The sequence below is a fragment of the Bos grunniens genome, chromosome 15, assembly GCF_055505025.1.
Source record: "Bos grunniens cultivar Pamir isolate PY7600 chromosome 15, Bosgru_T2T1.0, whole genome shotgun sequence".
NCBI lineage: Eukaryota > Metazoa > Chordata > Mammalia > Artiodactyla > Bovidae > Bos > Bos grunniens.
In genome coordinates, this window is record NC_141179.1 from 20,694,022 (window position 1) to 20,714,536 (window position 20,515).

The 20,515-nt window shown below is 36.7% G+C and overlaps 1 protein-coding gene across 9 annotated transcripts in view; it reads left to right on the top strand.

The window, feature by feature from the left end:
* ZC3H12C (zinc finger CCCH-type containing 12C) overlaps positions 1 to 20,515 on the top strand; it is a 75,844-nt gene that overhangs the window by 21,257 nt on the left and 34,072 nt on the right. For 6 of the 9 annotated variants that reach the window (XM_086339099.1, XM_086339095.1, XM_086339102.1 and 3 more), the window contains one exon: positions 16,687 to 17,435. In XM_086339099.1, the coding sequence (XP_086195225.1) occupies positions 16,759 to 17,435 (677 nt within the window). In that variant the 5' untranslated portion in view covers positions 16,687 to 16,758. Of the gene's footprint in view, positions 1 to 10; positions 11,489 to 11,511; positions 15,100 to 16,385; positions 16,445 to 16,686; positions 17,436 to 20,515 lie in introns of those variants that run through there. The other 3 variants (XM_086339100.1, XM_086339096.1, XM_086339103.1) reach the window with 3 other exon arrangements.

Sequence of the window (20,515 nt, forward strand, 5' to 3'; positions counted from 1 at the left end):
TTCATATTTATTGATACCATTGTCTTCTGCTGCTAAGTCACTTCAGTCGTGTCCGACTCTGTGCAACCCCATAGACGGCAGCCCACCAGGCTCCCCCGTCCCTGGGATTCTCCAGGCAAGAGCACTGGAGTGGGTTGCTATTTCCTCCTCCAATGCATGAAAGGGAAAAGTGAAAGGGAAATCGCTCAGTCGTGTCCGACCCTCAGCAACCGCATGGACTGCAGCCTTCCAGGCTCCTCCATCCATGGGATTTTCCAAGCAAGAGTCTGGAGTGGGGTGCCATTGCCTTCTAATTATCCTTATTAGCCAAAGTATTCCATGACACTTAAATCTTGAATTGCTTTTCTTCTAAAAAAAAACTTTTTTCCAAAAAATTTTGGGCTTTTCCAAACTAAGTGTTCTTCCCCTTTCTCTCTGAGAAACATTGTTCTAAATTATTTTATTAATTTAACAAAATTCATATTGTGAGATCATGAACAAAGGCAGAACTTTAGAATTATATTAATGAAGACATAAAATAATGAAAATCAGGGTTTCTATCATTTGTATTGAAGTTTCACTTTCAGGATAAACTTTTAAGATAAGAATTAATATTTACTATGTGCCAAGCACTTTTTTCCGATCCCTGGATCAGGAAGATCCCCTGGAGAAGGGCATGGCAACCCATTCCAGTTGTTGTCATTCTTGCCAGGAGAATCCCATGGACAGAAGAGCCTGGTAGAGCCATGCACACAGTTGGACATGACTGAAGTGACTTAGCACGCATGCACGCATGCACTATTATTATATATTTATTACAACTCTGTGCTCTTGGTGGTGTTTTTATCCCCATTTTATGGTTGAGGAAACTGAGACATGAAGCAATTGTGTCATTTGTCCAGGATATTTGGATACTTTCTGAGAGAGTGTGTGTTACGGTATCAGTTCTTATGGCCATTACATTATGAGATCTCTCTCTTGCTCATCCTGTTTTCTGTGAACACCATGCTGGAATATGCTCTGTCCTAGAACTTCTAGTAAGGGGTCCGGTACAGGTTTCAGAATACCAGTAAATTAGATATTAGAAATAGTGGTGCATATATAGGAACACATGGCCCAGTCTAATCTAGTTCCCTTTGGTACATGGGGCAATTACTTTGTCACTGAGAAGTTTGGGTAGAATACCATATCCCTTTTCTAACATTAGCAAAATCGTGGTACCCAAATGTGGCAAAGCAAGTAAATTTAAAAAAAAACAAAACTAACAAGTTAGTCTTATGATTATTGATGTAAAAATTCATAGGGCAGTATCAGCATATATACTATAATCCTCCAAAATGTTTTGATATTGGTAAATCTGTTAATTTAGTTCACAATATTAGTAACTCAAAGATGATTATGATCATCTTCAGTTCAGTTCAGTCGCTCATTCATGTCCGACTCTTTGCGACTCAATGAATTGCAGCACACCAGGCCTCCCTGTCTATCACCAATTCCCAGAGTTCACTCAAACTCACATCCATCAAATCGGTGATGCCATCCAGCCATCTCATCCTCTGTTATCCCGTTTTCCTCCTGCCCCGAATCCCTCCCAGCATCAGAGTCTTTTCCAATGAGTCAACTCTTTGCATGAGGTGGCCAAAGTACTGGAGTTTCAGCTTTAGCATCATTCCTTCCAAAGAACACCCAGGACTGATCTCCTTCAGAATGGACTGGTTGGATCTCCTTGCAGTCCAAGGGACTCTCAAGAGTCTTCTCCAACACCACAGTTCAAAAGCATCAATTCTTTGGCACTCAGCTTTCTTCACAGTCCAACTCTCACATCCATACATGACTACTGGAAAAACCATAGCCTTGACTAGACGGACCTTTGTTGGCAAAGTAATGTCTCTGCTTTTGAATATGCTATCTAGGTTAGTCATAACTTTCCTTCCAAGGAATTCCAAGGTCTTTTAATTTCATGGCTGCAGTCACCATCTGCAGTGATTTTGGAGCCCCAAAAAATAAAGTCTGACACTGTTTCCACTGTTTCCCCATGATCATCTTAATGTATCATATTAATTCAATCCATATTTTAAATTTTTTTCCCTAAATCTTTCATGTAGAAGGAAAGCATACTTCTATAAGGAACTTTCTAAAGGCTGCATATTGTGTGGTATGTAAATGTATAGCTCTATATACATATAATTACATATAGGTACAGAGGATGAGATGGCTGGATGGCATCAGCGACTCGATGGACATGAGTTTGAGTGAACTCCGGGAGTTGGTGATGGACAGGGAGGCCTGGCGTGCTGCAATTCATGGGGTCTCAGAGTCGGACACGACTGAGCAACTGAACTGAACTGAACTGAGCACTTATTGAGTGCTTACTTTGTGCCTGGCACTGTTCCAGTGTTAAGTGTTTTGTATATGTTAACTCATAAATCTCAAAACAACTATTTATTTACAGCTGAAGCATGAAGAGGTAAATTTGCCCAACATGATAGAAAAGTATGTTTTGTGTGTATGAGTATGTACAGCCTAACGAGCCATCAGTGTGATGTGCTGTATGCTAAGTATAATGCTTGAGAGTAAAACACCAAAGACATTCCCATTAATATCAGGAACATCACAAAATAATCACTGTCAACACTGCAATGTAATTAGACAAAAGTATGGGGCAACAGATATAAAAATTGGTAAGAAAGAGGCAATCTGATGATTTTACATTCTTATATATGCCTGGAAAACCCAAGAGCCTCAGTGAAGCACTAATAGAAACACTGAGTTCCCTGAGATACCTCAGTCACTAAAGTTTCATATATGTGAATAAAATAAGTATTTTTTTAGACACCAACAATAACTAGTTAGAAAATATAAGGGAAGGAAAAAACCACCATTCATAGCAAGAACAAAAGCAAACTATTTTAAGACAAGTTTAAAAAGAAACTTATAAGCCCACTACAAAGAAATCTAGGGAATTATATTGACAGAGGAAATTTCAATAAATTATTCCTGATTAAACAATATAATCTTTCATGCTTTTTAAGCAAGTATTACTGCAACACACTCTCCATCAAACTCCCATTAGCTTTTTGGTTGAAACTTGTCAAAACAGTTCTTAAGTATCTGGAAGCACATACATGCAAAAGATTCTCCTATGATTCAAATGGTGTGAAAAGTTTTGAGAAGCGTTGCCCTGCAAAGGTCTTCATGATGTGGCTTCCCTGACCTCGCCTTTCTGACTTCACTTTCTGACTCCTCCCCTTGCTCGCCTGCCACCAGTCATACAGGCCACCTTGCTGTCCTGCGCTCATCTCAGAGCTTTGTACTTAGCCCTGCGTCCTCCTTTTACACCTTCCTTCCACTTCATTTTGGTATCTGCACAGACACCACCTTATCAGAGAAGGCCTCCCTGATTAAAAGTTTCTCTGTAGTATCTATTGTCACCTGACATGTGTTTATTGTTTGCATCCTCTCCCTCTGTGAACTTGCTGAGAGAAAGGACTGGCTTTGTTCCTGCTGTATCCCCAGGACCTGGCACCTAAGAGGTGCCCATTTGCCAAATGAAACTGGCATTAAAAATTACAGGTTCGGTCACTAAGAATTCTGAGGAGAGAGTGAAATTACAGTCAATCTTGTTTTTCCTTGAACAGTTTGCCCTTGAATATCACAGGCAGTAGGGATACCACCCACCCTCTGTGCAGTCAGAAATTCTTCTATAACGTCAGTCGGCCCTCAGGATCCAGGATTCCGCACCCCCGGATCAGCCATCCCAGAATCACACAGTCTCATGGATGCATGCATTTCAAACCCAGTGTTGTTCCAGGGTCAACTGTAGCTATGTTCTGTGAAGTTACGACAAATACTGAACCACTGCTCCTGAGGAAATACAAGATTAGGGTCCTGCAAGCCTCCTGTCGGAACATTTTCATGAACCAGTCTATCCATAACCTTATTGTACATGTGGTACTGTTTGAAAAAGTGAAAGCAAAGTCGCTCAGTCGTGTCCGATTCTTTGCAGCCCATGGACTGTAGCCCGCCAGGCTCCTCCATCCATGAGATTTTCCAGGCAAGAATACTGGAGTGGATTGCCATTTCCTTTTCCAGGGGATCTTCCTGACCCAGGCATTGAACCCGGGTCTCCCGCATTGCAGGCAGACACTTTGCTGTCTGAGCCACCAGGGAAGCTAAACGGTACTGTGGTACTGTTTAGAGACACTTTATTAAGTATACACTGTCGATTCATTAACACTGAACCTATAACAGCTCTGTAACTTGTACCTGAACAAAGCTTACCTAACACGCATATTTCTTCATAAGACACATCACGTCTTTCTTGCACTTAGCACTTCAGCACTAGACTTGGGGCCCATTTAAACAGCAAATTCACCAACAGAAAGCACAAAAATGTGAAAATCATAGAGCTAACCAGTCCTTTTTAGGACACTTGTTTCAACATGAGGGATTTGTTCAGCCTCAGCTGGAATGTGTGCTTCTGGCAACTCAGATTTTTCGCCTCTCTGCACAAGCACATGGCTGTGGAATGGCTGTAAAGCACTGAAAGCACTGCACAGCCCGATTTGGGGGTAAATAGATGTCAGTGAATAGGCAAGTTTGCAAGTACAGAATCTGCAAATAATGAGGACCAACTATGCATCATTCTTCCAATAAGTATGTACTGTGTCTCTACTATGTACCATGCCCGCAGACATTTATCAAGTCCCAACCGTATGCCAGGCCCTGTGCAATACTCAGATAATCCAAAAATGAGTTTAACGGTATTCTGGGAAAGGTTTCAAGGCAGAGTTGGGAACCTTCCATACTAATAGGTGAGATTTTATCCTGTGAAGCTATGGAGAAAGGTATTTTAGGAGAAAGAATCTTTAAGTCAGTGTTTTTAAACTTAGCTGTACATTAGAATCACCTGGCCTATGGCCATGCTTCACCCAGACCAAAAAAAATAAACATCTCTCAGGATGAAATTCATATGCCAGTATATTTCAAATCTCCCCAGATGATTCCAATGTGCAACCAAATTGAAGGAACTGCCTTAAATCCTCGTGTTTGGCTGGAGTGCAGGTTATGTGAAGGGAAGTAAAGAACAAATAAATCTGGTAAAGAGATTTTTGGCCCAGTTATTGAAATGCTGTAATTTAGCACATATTTATTAAGCACCTGTAGGCACTCTGCTAGTGCTGGAAATACAGCAGAAAATGAAATACAAGAATCTTTGGTCTGTTAGAGTTTATGGTTGAATTGTTTTGGCAGCTGTTTAGGATGATTCATAGTCTAGATTTAACTTATAGTATTTGGTGATTTTCATTTAGAAGGAATCTTGTCAGAATTCTAAATTTAATTGCAAATTACTATATCATCCTCTGATATGAATAGAACTCTATAAAGAAAAAATTGTGTTGTGAACTTCTGTGCTAGTCTTAGCATTTTCTAACACAACCATTAATTTTGTTAGCCTCTCAAAGAGTTTTTCAGTTTCTTGCACACTAGGACAATTATCTAAAACCAGTAGTACCATTGGAAGTACTAACTCAAGCATTTCATTTCTCATCTTACAGGAATTGGTGTATAAGAAACAACTGTCTTGATTATTAGTAAGAATTTATATTTAGATCAAACAACAATTAACAAAGAACTTTAATTGGGTCATAGTTGGTTTGCAACTCCTTTTATATTATTTGCTGTAAGCTACATTTTATTTTTTCCTGAGTTCCTTTATGTTCAATGTCCTATTATACTATCTTCTAGATCATTAGCAAAAAACAGAGACCCCTAGAGTCCTCTTATAATTCTGTCTGATACGGTTATTCCTTATGGTCTGAGTCTGTCAATTTCACTTTTAAACTTTTGGTCAAGCAGTTTTGAATTAGCTTGCTAAATAGTTATTTAACACCTAAAAAAGAAAAGACCTGTGCCAACCTCAGCTTGTATACATACTCTGAGCTGAAATGAAGGTGCATGAGTGAGCATGTGTGGGTGGGAAGTGGGAGGTACCATGCTATGGGGTCAGAAGGAGAGACTAGGCTTTGAGAGGAAAGTTGTAAATGTTATTATCATTCCTGTCAGAGATAAGGTGCCACATATACCATCCAGTTGTCTTATAATGCGGAGAATATGTCTTGCATATATTTCATATAAAATTATACAGTTTGGGTCAGCTTTTCCTCAGTTTCAGGGGTGCTTAATACAACTGTGTGTTTTAACATGGATGATATCATGTGCTTCATACTTCTTTTAAATCATACAGATCCTTTTTCCCTCATGAATTTTCTCTCTCCTGCTCCCCACACAGCTGCCTTCGCAACCTAGTACATCATTTTGGGTTCATTTATATTCCCTGAGCTCTACTAAAATCTCTCATTCCTTGAATATTTGCAAGTTGTATAGGAATTGAAGATCACCTTTTTAAAAAACTTGCTTGTTTATTCGAATTTTTAAAAAATGTGAAATGGAGCTTGCGGGGCCTTAGGGGAGAGAATTGCCTGGCCATCCAGTGGTTAGGACACGGTGCTGTCACTGCATGGGCCCAGGTTTGATCTCTGGTCCGTGAACTTCAATCCCACAAGTCAAGCCACACAGCCAAAAAAAAAAGAAAAGAAAAGAAAAACTAAATGGAAAGCTAGTCATTAGGAAATATTTGAAGTCTTAGGATATGGGTTATATTGTCACTTAAAGTGACTAGAAAAGTTTCTTTGTTTTTAGATCACTGAGAAAAAATTCTACTTTGTGGATATACTATTTGTCTCTGAACCATAAAGAGAATCAAGATTTGTCTTCTCTTAGTCATACGGTGCTGAAGTATTCTTATAGTGAAACCCTAAGAATTTTGACTTGGGGAAGCATTATCTTTCTTTGTTATAGAATTGTTTCTTTTATTTTTTTAACTTTATCCCTTCATAGTATTTTTAAAGTGGTCTGTTCAGAGTTAATTTATGTAAGTCTTTTAATCACCTTTTTTTTTTCCTTAGTAGCTCTTTATAACAAAACGTTATTGAATATTGTTTTTTCCTGTCTTAGTTCTGAACCAACTGAGAAACAGACAAAGGAGCCAGGCAGATGGACATAAAAACAGCAACTCTTGTTAATGAAGCTAATGCAGAGCATGACTTAAGAGCACAGCACAAAGGGGCTTAGTAACACTGAACCCCCAAATTAGAAAGATTTAATCACTCAGTCTCAGGCAGCGCTGGAGAGCAAAGCAACTCTGTGCTGTCTGCACCAGGGTGGACCCCAAGAGAAATGTGCAGAGGCAGGGCCACTCGGCTCACACAGACCCCTTCCCCAAGAGGAGTAGGAGGCCGTAGGGTAACTCCAAGGGATGCCTCTCTAGTCAGGAAGTTGGGGCAGAGAAGGGGAGACCAAGAAGAGACCTCTCATGCCTGCCAGGCCTGAGCTTATTACTCAGTTGCACAGCTGCCCTGAATATTGAAAGCAGCCCCCATGGCAGAGCCAGGGCTGTGGAAACACTGCAGATCACTGCGGGCTCTTTGATAAGCTCACCCTGTTCACCAGGAGAAATAAAAGCTAGCAGGGAGCATTTTGTTCATGTGAATGCCTGCATTCAAATTTGCAGGAGCCCATTTCTTTACTGGTCCTGTTTTTCAGATGTCTTCTAGATAGCAACACACTGCTAGGTACCATATAGGTTTTTTTTCTGAATGGATTAGGAAGATTAAATGGATCTGCCCTCAAGGAGCTTACAGCCTGGTTCATAAGTAAATGCTATATTGTGCAGTACGGACTATTCATGTTATAGAAATTCAGTAAAAACCGGACTGGTCCAAGAAGATTTTATGGAAGAGTAAGCCTTGAGCTGGAATTAGAACAAATATGATGTGGGTAGGTGAGGCTGTGCAAGAGAACATGAGTGAAGGGACCGTTGTTTCAGCATCTGTGACTTCACCTTAATTGAAGTGGGAAATAAGATGACAGAGCTTAGGGGAGCCCCCACTGTAAGGGGAGTCTTGAGAACAACCCAGAGGACAAGAGATGTGGTCTACTGCTGAGATTTTTTTTTTTTAAACCTAAGAGTGGTGTCAGTGAAAATTTCTTTGGCAGGGATGTACTTAGGGAGTATTGAAGGAAGGAGATAAATTAAGAAACAAAAGTAATCTAAGTCTAAGGAAATGAAATATAGTAAGGGTCTCTCATGCCCATCTGACTTACTACATATATAATAACTGTCATAGGTTAGAGAGTAGTCCCTGATTGATTTTGCTCCATTCTTTTACACTGGGTGCATAAGTTAGGTTTTTGGTTAGTTGGTTGTTGTTGTTGTTTAATCAAATTAATAAGAGTTTTTTGTTTAAATTTAATCTTTCAAACTTCTAGAGACAGTTGGGAAGATTTGAATTAATAATCTTATTTCAGTGGTGGTGTTGTGAGGATCAAAAGAGATTGTAGATTGAAGGAGAAAAAAATGCATACTAGGAGAAAGGTTCCAGGAAGCCAGGTTGGATCACCCCTGACAAAGAAAATTGATGCCAACACCAGCATGACAGCCCACGTGTTTCCCACTCATACCTCAGCCAACAGTTGAATTCTCAAATGTTAGGAAAGCCTTTGACACTGACAGATTTTAGTATTACAGCCTAATACAGCTGTTTGCATTTTCTCTGCAACTGGGAGTGGAGCAGGACCATTGGACTCAAAAAGGCCGGGGAGGGCCTCTGTTCACGTACAGGTGTTTTAATGTGCTTATCAAGTTATCCAATACTAGCAACCAACATAGTCTAAATACCACAGCAGGATCTGATTAGCTTTTTCAGATCACTGCCTTTATTTGCTGTTTGCAAAAAAGCTTAATCCAGTCCTAGGGATCAGGCTTCCCACTGAGCCTGTGGGTAGTTTTCTCTCATTCTTTGTGTTCACAGTGGCAGGAGTTAGTGAGAGGATTCCTCCTCCTCCTGAATTAAAGCTATAAAGTAGTAACTATAGTAGCAATGGGGAAAAAGAGAAGAAAGAAAGTCCAAGGGAAAGAGGGACTGTCTGTTCATACTAAAGAGTATCTTTTTTATATACAAAAGGGAAAAGGGTTCAATGTAAATTCATAAATATTGACCTCACTATCTCTAGTCAGTACATAGCTTATGTTTTATTTGGTTTTAGTTAACAACTTTGCATGAATATATATTATATTTTTTATCTTGATCTTATTTAATCAAATTCAGTTTTACCAAAAGTCTATTTATTAACTATACTAGTGGCCTTGATTTATCTTTCTTACCTTTTACTCTTGAGATGTTTTTTTTTAAGTACCAGCACACCACCAAAAAAAAAAAAAAAGATAAAATTCTAACTTTTTTGATTCCTGTAGTGTTCATATGCATAAAATTTGAACTCTATGAAATTCACTTTATAATTTTCAATAAACTCTAATATTAGAAATGCTTTATATTGATCTCTAGTGGCTGTATGAAATTAGGCCATGGGTGTAACTGTTGCAAAAACATTGCTGTAATCCTTGGTAGAAAAAGAATAATTCTTCCTTTAGAAATTAGTTTGATACTTAGAATCTAATCATTACATTTAGTTTAAAAGTATTTCCACAAATTTTAAAATTTTCTAACATTTTTAGAATGACATACTTCCATGGAATATTAAGTTCTTTTTGAGGAAAAATATCTGTAGACAAACAATGACCTACAAACACCATACTTCATATTTTAGTTTTCTTTCTGGAAATACCACTAATTTTTAGGCTTTTAGTAGGCATACGGAATGTTTTCAGTGAGGTAGCTGAAAAATTTTAACCGTATAGAGTATATTTTCCTCTTATTTTGTAAACAGAAAGCATCTATCTGACTTAAATTTGACTGAGTACAATAAAGACACGCCCAAGAGTCCCAACCAATATTAACTTTTTTCCAAGTTTTCTCAAATGGTCCTGTGAGTAGTGTCTATATATTTGTATGTGAGAAGAGAGATTGATTTAGATTGATTGAGATTGTTTGGGGTGCCTTAGCCAAATTTTATACCTGTACAGTGCTTGATTATGTAACGGGAAAGCCTAACCTCGGCTTCAATGAGCTTATATCAGAAAATTGTATTTTAAGAGGAGCTTTTTGCCTTCAGTCTTCTAATTTGCACTGGAATAAAAGAGGATGTGTGTGTGTGTGTGTGTGTGTGTGTGTGTGTGTTCTACATCACATAAGCAAGTAGTAGAACAGCTCTAGATATTGTTTAGTAAGGAAATATTCTCACAACACCTGATGGTGTTTAAATTTTGATTGAATTTTCATAATCAGAGACCACTCAAGATATAATTTATGCAGCTCTCAAAAGCAGATAGTCCATAACATTATAAATACTCTAGTCTGGCAGTCTTTGAAATAAATCAGGATAACAAGCTTCCTCACTGACAGGGATGATTTCTGTATACTTGGTGCCCTTGTAAAATATTTCAGTGTTTCTTCTTTGTAAATAACTTTGTTACTTGTTCCTGAACTGAAATTTATACATCTTACAAATTTTATGGAATACAAATACAACACATAACATCATGTTGTATATTAAAGCATAATGAAAGATCTTTCTTTCTTTACATGATTAGTTTCGATAATAAAATAATTTTACACTATTTGACACAAAGTGGGTCATTTTGGTGGTTTTAGATTGAAATTAAATAGTTTTGTCTAAATACTCAGTTTGGATGACTCACTTGGCATAAAGTTGGACCAGACTTGCTTTATTTTACTACATTGTACTTCTAATGAACTTTTAAAAATCATTTCTGTTTATAAGCTCTTAAACCTTTTTCTTTTGCAATCTTACTTTCATCATCTCTGTTTTATTGTCTTGCAACAAATCAACCAATACTTAACAAATATTTTATATTTCCTAGTATTTCCAGGGAAGTAGTTCTACTCTAACCTCTGTCTCATTTCCCCTGTAAATCATTTATTAAAGAAAAGGGGTTACTGCAGTAGTTAATTACTACTTTGACACACCTCATTTTCTTTTTTTCCTCAGAAAAAAAAACTCAAAGACTAGAGGATAGCCTAAACTTTTGGGAAACATGCAACTTTTACTACTTTAAAATATAATTGGTTTCTTTGTTTTGTTTAAAAACAAGGAGGAAAAGCTGAAGTCTGCCCAAGCCAGGTGTTTCTTGTTGGCAGCCTGCTCCCTAATGACTCTGCTCTCAAAGAGCAGCTGCCTACTAGCCAGCTTTGTATGGCCTATTGTTGCTGCACACCCCCTCGTTAATACACAGGCTGCCCGGGGCAGCCCCAAGAATGACATCAACTTGCTTATCTTAGAAACCTGCGAACCTGACGCAGGGTGCTGAGGTTGGCTTGCATCTGCCTGGCCGACTAATTGTGAGCTTTCTGGCCTGTGATTGGCTGTTATTCCACTCGGTAATAGGTTAAGCAAAGACATTGCCATTCCATCTGTTCACTCATTCATTGTTCTTCTTGCCTGCCTGGAAGTCTGCAGCTAAAATTGTGTTAAGGAGTTACTCCTGAAGCTGCTACAGAAACCAATGTCTTTGTATTTTCCTGTGAACGTGAGTATATGTGCTACTTAATGCCTTGGAAGTTAAACTTTGCTAAATATTCAGAATATTACTTTGAACTCTGTTAAGGATAGAATGCACACATTTGAAAGGCTACCAATTGTTACATAGTGCCAAAATACCAGAAAATGTAATTCTTTCTGTAAAACATGTCTGTGAAGCAGACTTTTTACATTTTTATATTCTGCAGTTATATAAATGATTACTTACAGTTTCATAAACATTTGCAAGACAGTAGGCATGTAAGTAACCATTTGTACTTAAAGATAAGTTAAAATATTATGATATTTTGATAAACAGTGAATTTAGATTTTATCTTCTTGTCGCATTCCTAGTTTCCTTAAGGTGTCACTGTCAGACCTAGATGCTGCAAAATGATAGTAAGATTTGATAGCTTTTTCAACTGTCTTAAAAATCTAGCTTGGGGAGATGGATTGCTGTTTGATGTTTCATCTTGTTGTAATTATGATGATTAAGCATTCATTTGCTTTGTCAGCAGTTTCAGTACTCCTGTATAGTTTCATGAGTTTCTTCCCACTTTTTTTTTTTTTGCTTGCATTAGTTTTAGATATGAGATTGAAGATGTCTCTTAGAGAACTGTTGCTTTCAAGAGATCTGTAATGGGGAAAGGAGGAGACAAAGACTTTCATCTATCAGTTGGGAGGAAAAGAAAGAGCATAAAGGGTTAAAAAAGAGGTTTTCCTTTCTACCACATGCCCTATTGTGTGAGCATATGCGTAAGTCTATTGAAAGTTTTCAGAAGATGGGCAGGCCACCAGTTGCTGGTCTCCTGCAGTTCCAGTAGACATCTGTTGCCCCAGAGCATTAACCAATCTGTTCAAAGGGACATCCTTCTTTTGTTAGCTGGAGAGATGCAGACAACAGCACTCACTGAAATACAATGGTAATTAAATACACAGAGACTACAGCAATAGGTATTTATTACATATTCATTATTTTATTTTCATTGTTCTCCTACTATTACCATTTGGATAACAATCAGAACCCACTTTATGGCATTGTAACTCGATGTTACAAACAAACAACTTGATTTAACAAGTTTATGGTCTAATATTCCTGATTAATATGATGCTCTTTAGAATATAAAAATATTTTTGTACTGGATTTAAGATAAAGGATTATCTAAGTTATCTAATGAGAACTTTAAGAAAAGCTCACTAAATGGGGGAATCTTTGTGTATGCAGCAGATTTTTAGTAAATAGCCATTGTATCATAAATCTGCTTTCAGCTAGTATAAAACTTCTTTTTGGCAATTAAATAATTGTTTATACTTTATCATCAACAAAATTAGCATGACATTTTAGTTCTTTTTCAACATATAATATTATTTTTTAACTTACTAGGCCTTCAGCAAGAAAAATTGTTCATTTCCAATACAATATTTGAAGGAAATCTAAAGCTCTGTGAGTGCAGAAATCTGTTCTTAGACTATTAGATGTTTCCCTAGTACCTTTTGTGTTCATGAATATAGTATATATAAGGACCAGTCATAACGGGTCTCTGATAGAGAGCCTAAATGTTAAGCTGTATTCTTGGAGTTTTTTGATAACTGTGGGAATATAAACACTGACCTACTTTGTGTATGAGACTATCTAGGCTGCTCCTTCATGAAATGAGGAAAATTACTCTTGTTAATAGATGATTAAAGATGATTTATATGTGTTTGCATTTCAAATGGCAAAACTTAAAAGTTCATGGTTTAAAAACTGAGGAGAAAAATATTTTCTTCCTTGCATGTAATAGTAAATTTTGTGATGTTTTTGGAATCTTTGCTAAATATTTTCAAAATTATATTGGTCATTTTTAAGGCACTGAACAAAAATTAAGATCATATACCATTCTTTGTTCTAAGATGTCTTATAATAAAAATTCCTTGTAAAGTTTTGCACATTACATTAAGTAATACTGCAGTCTATGAAACTATTTTTGTTGGCTTTTAAATTTTAAGAATAGCATTTAATTTTTTCTTGACTGGATTTCAAAATATTGCCAATTTTTCTTAGTGCCATATTCGTTCAGGGCAATCTTTTACTAATTACAAGTAAATAAGAAAGCATTTTAGAGATTAAAGTTTTAAAAACCAAATCTTTACCATTTGGGTCAGTAAAAATAAGTTATTTCAAATTTATATTATGTAATGGAGAAAATATATGCATCTTACAGGTCTGGTAATTAAACTTATTTGTTGTTATATGTACTATTTCATATTTAGTCTGTTGATTTATAGGAACTAAAAATTATTTAATTGCTTGCTTGGTACAAGATGACATTGGATAACATTCTTTGAGGTAACCAGTGAAATCTGGAAGATGAAGAGAGGCCTGTCAGTGTGAAAAAAAAGTTCAACCAGAATATTTTAAAAGAAAAGTTGTTTTGCCTAACAAAATTAGGTATAAATTTTTTGAAGTAGTGTAAATCAAGCTTACACTTATACCTAATATTAAAAATCATGTTAGCTTACTTGGAAACATTTTAGTTTCATAGTACTTATATGAATTATCACAAGCTAAAGGTGTGGTATTCACTCAGTACAAATGAGTTTTATCTAGCTTAATATTATAAAAAGGAAACAACTGATAATACCATTTTATCCCTATCTAATCATTGTAGTCCTATAATAAAATTACACAGAGCAGATTTACATAGTGTTAACAACACTTTTAGTATGAGACTGAAAGTGATAACAGAAAAGATTTAAATACGTTTTTAGGCTGGTTAATTTTCAGTTTAAAAACTTTAGAATATCTGGTTTTACTTCAACAAATGTGAAAATTCTTTAAACATAATATTTCATTCTAATGTTCCCCACTGGCTGTATTTTTCATAAAGTGTTCATTTTGTTTAAAACAGTCCAAAAGAAAAACATTACAGCTCAATATTAAAATAATATTTCCTAGTTCAATTCAGGGATTTGGTCGGTGAATCATTATCTTGACGAATTATCTCACAACAGCACTTATGCAAAATCCAAACTTTTTAGGGGAGATCAAAAATGTTGCCCATTAAATACACTTCCTGCAGTCAGAGCAGATTGTGAGGTTTACAGAACAATGATGTCGGAGCTTCCAGATTGGTTTGGCAGCTGCATTGTTCTCAGAGGGTAAACCAGACGCACTTAAGTCCCAGTCTCTTTTATAGGCTTTTGTTCATACCAAATTATTCTTTCACTGTGCTAGCATTCATGATGGCACGTTGAAAGAGTGCCGCTTAGCAACCAGCTCTGGTTGCCAGGCAGCCCAGCTTCCAATAGGTTTTCCTTGTTTAAGATACTTTTGGTGGAAGCTCTACCAAGGCCACAATACAGATTTTTTTTTTTTAACTGTATCCCTTTATTAGAATGCTGTTGTGATTTGTTGCTTGCATTATGGTGTCAGTATATTACAGTAGTTAATAAATCACTGAGTATAAAAATTTGCTTTCAAAATCCCTTCCTTTAATTCTAGTAATTGGGCTCATGCACATCCATATTAATAGAAAGAAATTGAAATGGATACAGCTTCATAATAGAGCAGATGTATATAGAGGTCTCCCGAGGAAAATTTCTTTTTTTATCATTTGTGCAATCAGAAGCAAAGAGAGGGTGATGTTTCTTTAAAAACTAATGAATGCCATATTAGAACAATGATATTAAAGTTATCTGTCTTCTCAAGGGATAAAACCTGAAGAAACTCCTGTGGAAATGTGTAGGAGTTCTACACTGGAGGGATTTTAAGTGTACTGTTATCAAGCTAAAGATTCCATGGTCTCTTCTCTAGTATTTACCATAGTTAATATAATTTATTTCATTATGTAGAAATATTTCACTCTGTAATAATTTAATCAAATGCATTCAAATGTGCAGCTTCTTAGAAAATCACTTAGCATTTTCTCTTAGCATTTATATAATATCTTCTTTCTACTGTAAATAAGATGTTGAGGAACTGTAGAATAAAATGTTTTTCCAATTTCCTTTTTTAGATTATTTAAATAGGTGTTTTATGACAGTCTCAAATTCAGCTGCCACTGGCTTACTAATGTTAATCATGGATAGAACACTGAAATTGCCTTAATAAGTAAACTACTGATGTGCATATTGTCCCTCCAGTGAAGCACAAGAGAAAATAATTTTATTTTGCTAACCTGTTCCTGGTAGAGAAATAATGATGAATCTCAATAGACTCTAAAGAAACTAGTAAAATGACAAAAGTGTTTTAAACGTAAAAGCATTCCTGCATGCGGAAAGTAGAAGAAAAGATGACTTTAGCCAAATGCAGATGCAGTTAAGTAATTATCTAATGTGATACACAAGTATTTTCTGCCATAAAATTCAAGAAATTAGAATAACATTTATTCACTTATTCAATGTACTTAATTATCTGCCGCTAATGAAATATATTCCTATACTTTCTATAATTGTGCTAGAATAAGAGCTTTTCCCTCTGGAATGAAAGAGACCACTCTTTGGCACTTAATAAGGGTAGCACAGTGTTGAGAGTTGTATTCTGTTACTATGTTCAGGATTCACAAAATAAAGATTATTAGGGCAAAAATATTCACTTCTTAAGTGGAATATAATTCACTTTGTAATTATTTCATTCCTTGTTGGCTCTTGTAGAATCTGTGGTCTTTTATTACCATACCTAAATTATTTTTGAAAGTCTTTAGATTAATCCAAATTAACAGCTTTTAAATTATAGTAAGTTAATGTTTTCCTTTTCACATGGCTTTCTCTTTAAAAGAATTTTTGCAAATTTTTGTGAATTCTTTTAGAGAAAATGCATATAACCTGTCATAGCACATCTAAAATATGCTTTTTTTTATTATAATATTCTGTGTGTCACTGTAGAAACAGGCCTTTCTAACTCCGGGAAAATCTCTTCTATCTAGATTGAGAAGCAGCATGATACTGTGGAGAAAGCAAGGGTTTGGAAACCAGACAAAACTGGGTAAAAAAAAATCAGTTCCTCCACTTATTTACTTTGCTGCCTTGTAGGGAATACTTAGCCTTTCTAATTCCTAACTTCATTGTCTGAAAAAGACAGGATACTATCTTGGAAGTTTGTTACGAGTAATGAGAGGACGTAGATGAAACAAAGTTGATATTCAGTAGTTTGATAACTCCCAACTTTTTTGAACCAGAAATGAACCAGTAAATATGAAATTCTAAATATTCTACATTTTTCTCTAGGAATACGGGGTGCTTTGCATTCAAGAATACAGAAAAAACAGCAAAGTGGAGTCAAGTACACATAACAGCTTCATGGGCTTGAAGGATCATCTGGGGCATGACCCAGGCCACCTTTATGTGGAGAGCGCTGACCCACATTTAAGTACATCTGTACCTTGGTCAATGGTAGAAAAACCAACAATGGATAAAGTTAATTCTGGCAAGGAAGAAAAAGAGGTGTCTGAAGAGAATGCAAGCTCTGGTGACTCTGAAGAAAGCACAAATTCTGATAATGAGTCAGAACAATTGAGTAGCATTTCAGTAGAGCCATGCTTATTAACCAAGACTCACAGACAGCTATGTAGGTCTCCATGTTTAGAGCCTCACATACTCAAATGCAGTGAAATATTGCAAGACTTTAAACCTGAAGAGTCCCAGCCATCCAAGGAAATGAAAAAACCCCCTGATGTGGTGCGAGAATACCAAACAAAACTGGAGTTTGCACTGAAGTTAGGTTATTCTGAAGAACAGGTTCAACTTGTGCTAAACAAACTTGGTACTGATGCTTTAATCAACGATATTCTGGGAGAGCTTGTCAAACTTGGAAATAAAAGTGAGGCTGAACAAACAGTTAGTACACTTAACATTATAATGCGGGAAACGTCTTCCCTGGAATCTCAGCGTTCTGAATCTCCAATGCAAGAGATTATAACAGATGATGGGGAAAATCTGAGACCAATAGTTATCGATGGCAGCAACGTGGCAATGAGGTAAGTGGGGAAATCTTCATTCATTATTACTAAACAATCTTTAAAACATATTTCTAATTTTGTGACCATTTCTCTTAATGTCAAAGTTGTTCTTCATCCCAGCATTAGCTTCCATATTTCTAATTGTGTCTTTCTTAGTTCTCGCTCTTACTTCCAGAGTGGTCAGCCATTCTCACCTCATTTGTCCCTAAATAAAAGACTTCCTTTTCCCCAGAAATGTTTCCCCCCACTCATCTGGCTAACTTTGCTATGGTATAAAAATGAGCACATATCCCAGTATAAAGTTAAATATTAGTTTTAATTGAAGAACTTGAGTATGATCATATTGAACAGTTTTGGAGTCTAGAGGGATAGATGGCCTATTTCTCTACAAAGTCAAATAACCAAAATCCCAGTTCTTTGAGAAGATTTTTTTTTTTTAATTTGGGAACAAAGCCATAATTTCAGGTGTTTGGTTTTTTTTGTTATTGTTGTTGTTGTTCCACTTAAGAAACATAATTCAAAAATAATTTTTTAGGATTTTGATGGCTTAAAATGTAAAGTGAGTCTAAATTCAATTTGTATATAGTTAACTGTCCACAATGTTCAGAATACTATGGGGATATAAAAAGGTATCGGTTCTTCTTTCAGAAAGCTTAACATTTCATATATCGTTTCTCAAAGTGATCTGAGAATAACTACCAAAGAATCATTGGGGAAACTTGTGCTAACTTGTGTGCATTCTAGAGCAGTGCTTGTTCAATGGCACAATAAAAAACAAGTAAAATTAATATGAAAAACATTTTAGCTAGGCTAATAGAGACAAAATATTATTTCAATATATGTCCAATAAAAAAATTGTTAGAGATATTTTGGCATTATTTCTTTCATATTAAGTGTTAAAATTGGGTATCTTACACTTACAGCACATCTCAGTTCAGACTGACCATACTACAGATGCTTAATTTGTAGCCTGTGTCTACATATTAGACAGTGTAGTTCTAGAAACTGCCAAGTCCACACATAGACCTACCAAGTCTAGATCAAGGTATAGCCCAGCCATCTCCTTTTCTAACAAATACCCCCACTGATAATGGTGCCTCCTAAAATTTGAGAACCACTGTTTTATAGGAGTTAGCAAGCATTTCTGCATAGGGTATGAGAAGGATTAACTTGTAATCCTCAAAATAATACTGCTTCCACTTGATGGAAAGGGAAAGGGGATCTTTCATTTATAAGCAAACTTGCCCAAGGTAAAATGTAATTCACATCCAGGTGTCTGACTTCAGAGTCTATACATTTTTCACCATCTAATGAAAGGTGTAAAGCAAGTTAAAAATGTTCAAGTCAGATTTTCCAAAACCTCAAATACCAAGCTAGAGAATTTAAACTTGGCTCTGAGCCACAGGTAACTGACAATCTTTGAGGAGGGAAATGTCGAGAGTAGAGCTGTGCCTTAAACTGATAATCTGGCCATGATATTTATAGTGGATTATAGGAGGCACAGAGAAGGCAATGGCACCCCACTCCAGTGCTCTTGCCTGGAAAATCCCACGGACGGAGGAGCCTGGTGGGCTGCAGTCCATGGGGTCGCTAAGGGTCGCACACGACTGAGCAACTTCACTTTCACTTTTCACTTTCCTGCATTGGAGAAGGCAGTGGCAACCCACTCCAGTGTTCTTGCCTGGAGAATCCCAGGGGCGGGGGAGCCTGGTGGGCTGCCGTCTATGGGGTCGCACAGAGTTGGACACGACTGAAGCAACTTAGCAGCAGCATAGGAGGCAGGCGATCAAGTTGGATGCAAACAACACTTTCTAATGGAGTAAACAGGGCCATAAGTATAAAGGTATGAAGTGTACATACAACTTTGAGAAGTCCTTCAGCAAAATAATCTCTCTGTTGTTTAATCTTTCCCACACTTGGCCATGAAATGATTTTTTTTCTTACAAATAATCCAGAACTATTGAACAAGTACCTTAGCAGAGTGATAATGTGTAAAGCCAAAACACCATGGAATCGCCAAACAAGTGAGTAATGAAGGAAGGCAGCCTAGAGAAACACCTGCCACCATAGCCATATGCAGCTAAAAGCAGCAGAGGGGTTTTTAACAAAATACATTTTCCAGGGCTCAACTCTGACTCAGAAGTGTATGATAGAGCTCAAATAACTCTACAGTATTTTTAAAGTGCCCAGGTATTTCTGATGCATAGTCAGTGTTGAGAACCATTCATCATGAAAAGTATGGATAGCAATAGGTCGGGAGGTGGAAAAAACTAATGATCCAGGAAAAGAGTAGTTTAGAAAATACCAGTTTTAGTAGTGCTAGTAAAACCAGAGACACACAAATGCCATCAAAGAAGAGGCTTTAAGGAGAGAATATCCTGTGGGTAGAACTGAAAAAAGATCAAGGACATGACAGCCAGGAAGTCATTGTCTTCAAGAGCCATATGGTATTAAAGATAGAAAGCTGGTTACAATATGTCAAGAAATGAAGGAATAGAGCTACACTGTTATTCTAGAAAGTTGACAGAGGAAGGGAAGGAAGAGGAGGAGCTGGGAAAGGACTTTTTAGTTTTACATAAAATGAAACTATATCAGCTGAGGGGCTTGGGAGAAAGTCTTCACAACAGCAATAATATGAGTGTTCAATTTTTGAAGCAGGGTTCTCTGAAGGAGGAGACAAAAAAGACGAAAGTGGAGAATTTGGCATTGGAGGTAAAGAAACTTGGGGGTTGTCAGAAGAACAACCTAGAGGGGAGAAACCGCATCAAAGTCCATAGAAGTGAATTCTTTTAAGTGGATGTCCTTTAGATAAATGATGTCACAGTTGAATCAACTCACATGATTGAAATCTAGTTCCCAGTGGCAATTGAAAAGTACTTTGATAACTAAAAATCTACATAAAACTCTAAACTTTTTGTATCCCAGATGATGAGATACAAAAATAAATGGCATAATGGAGGCATTTCAAACAGTCTGTTATATATAATTATCGAAAAGATACTTGTGCTGCTGCTGCTGTTAAGTTGCTTCAGTTGTGTCCGACTCCATGCGACCCCATAAATGGCAGCCCACCAGCCTCCCCTGTCCCTGCGATTTTC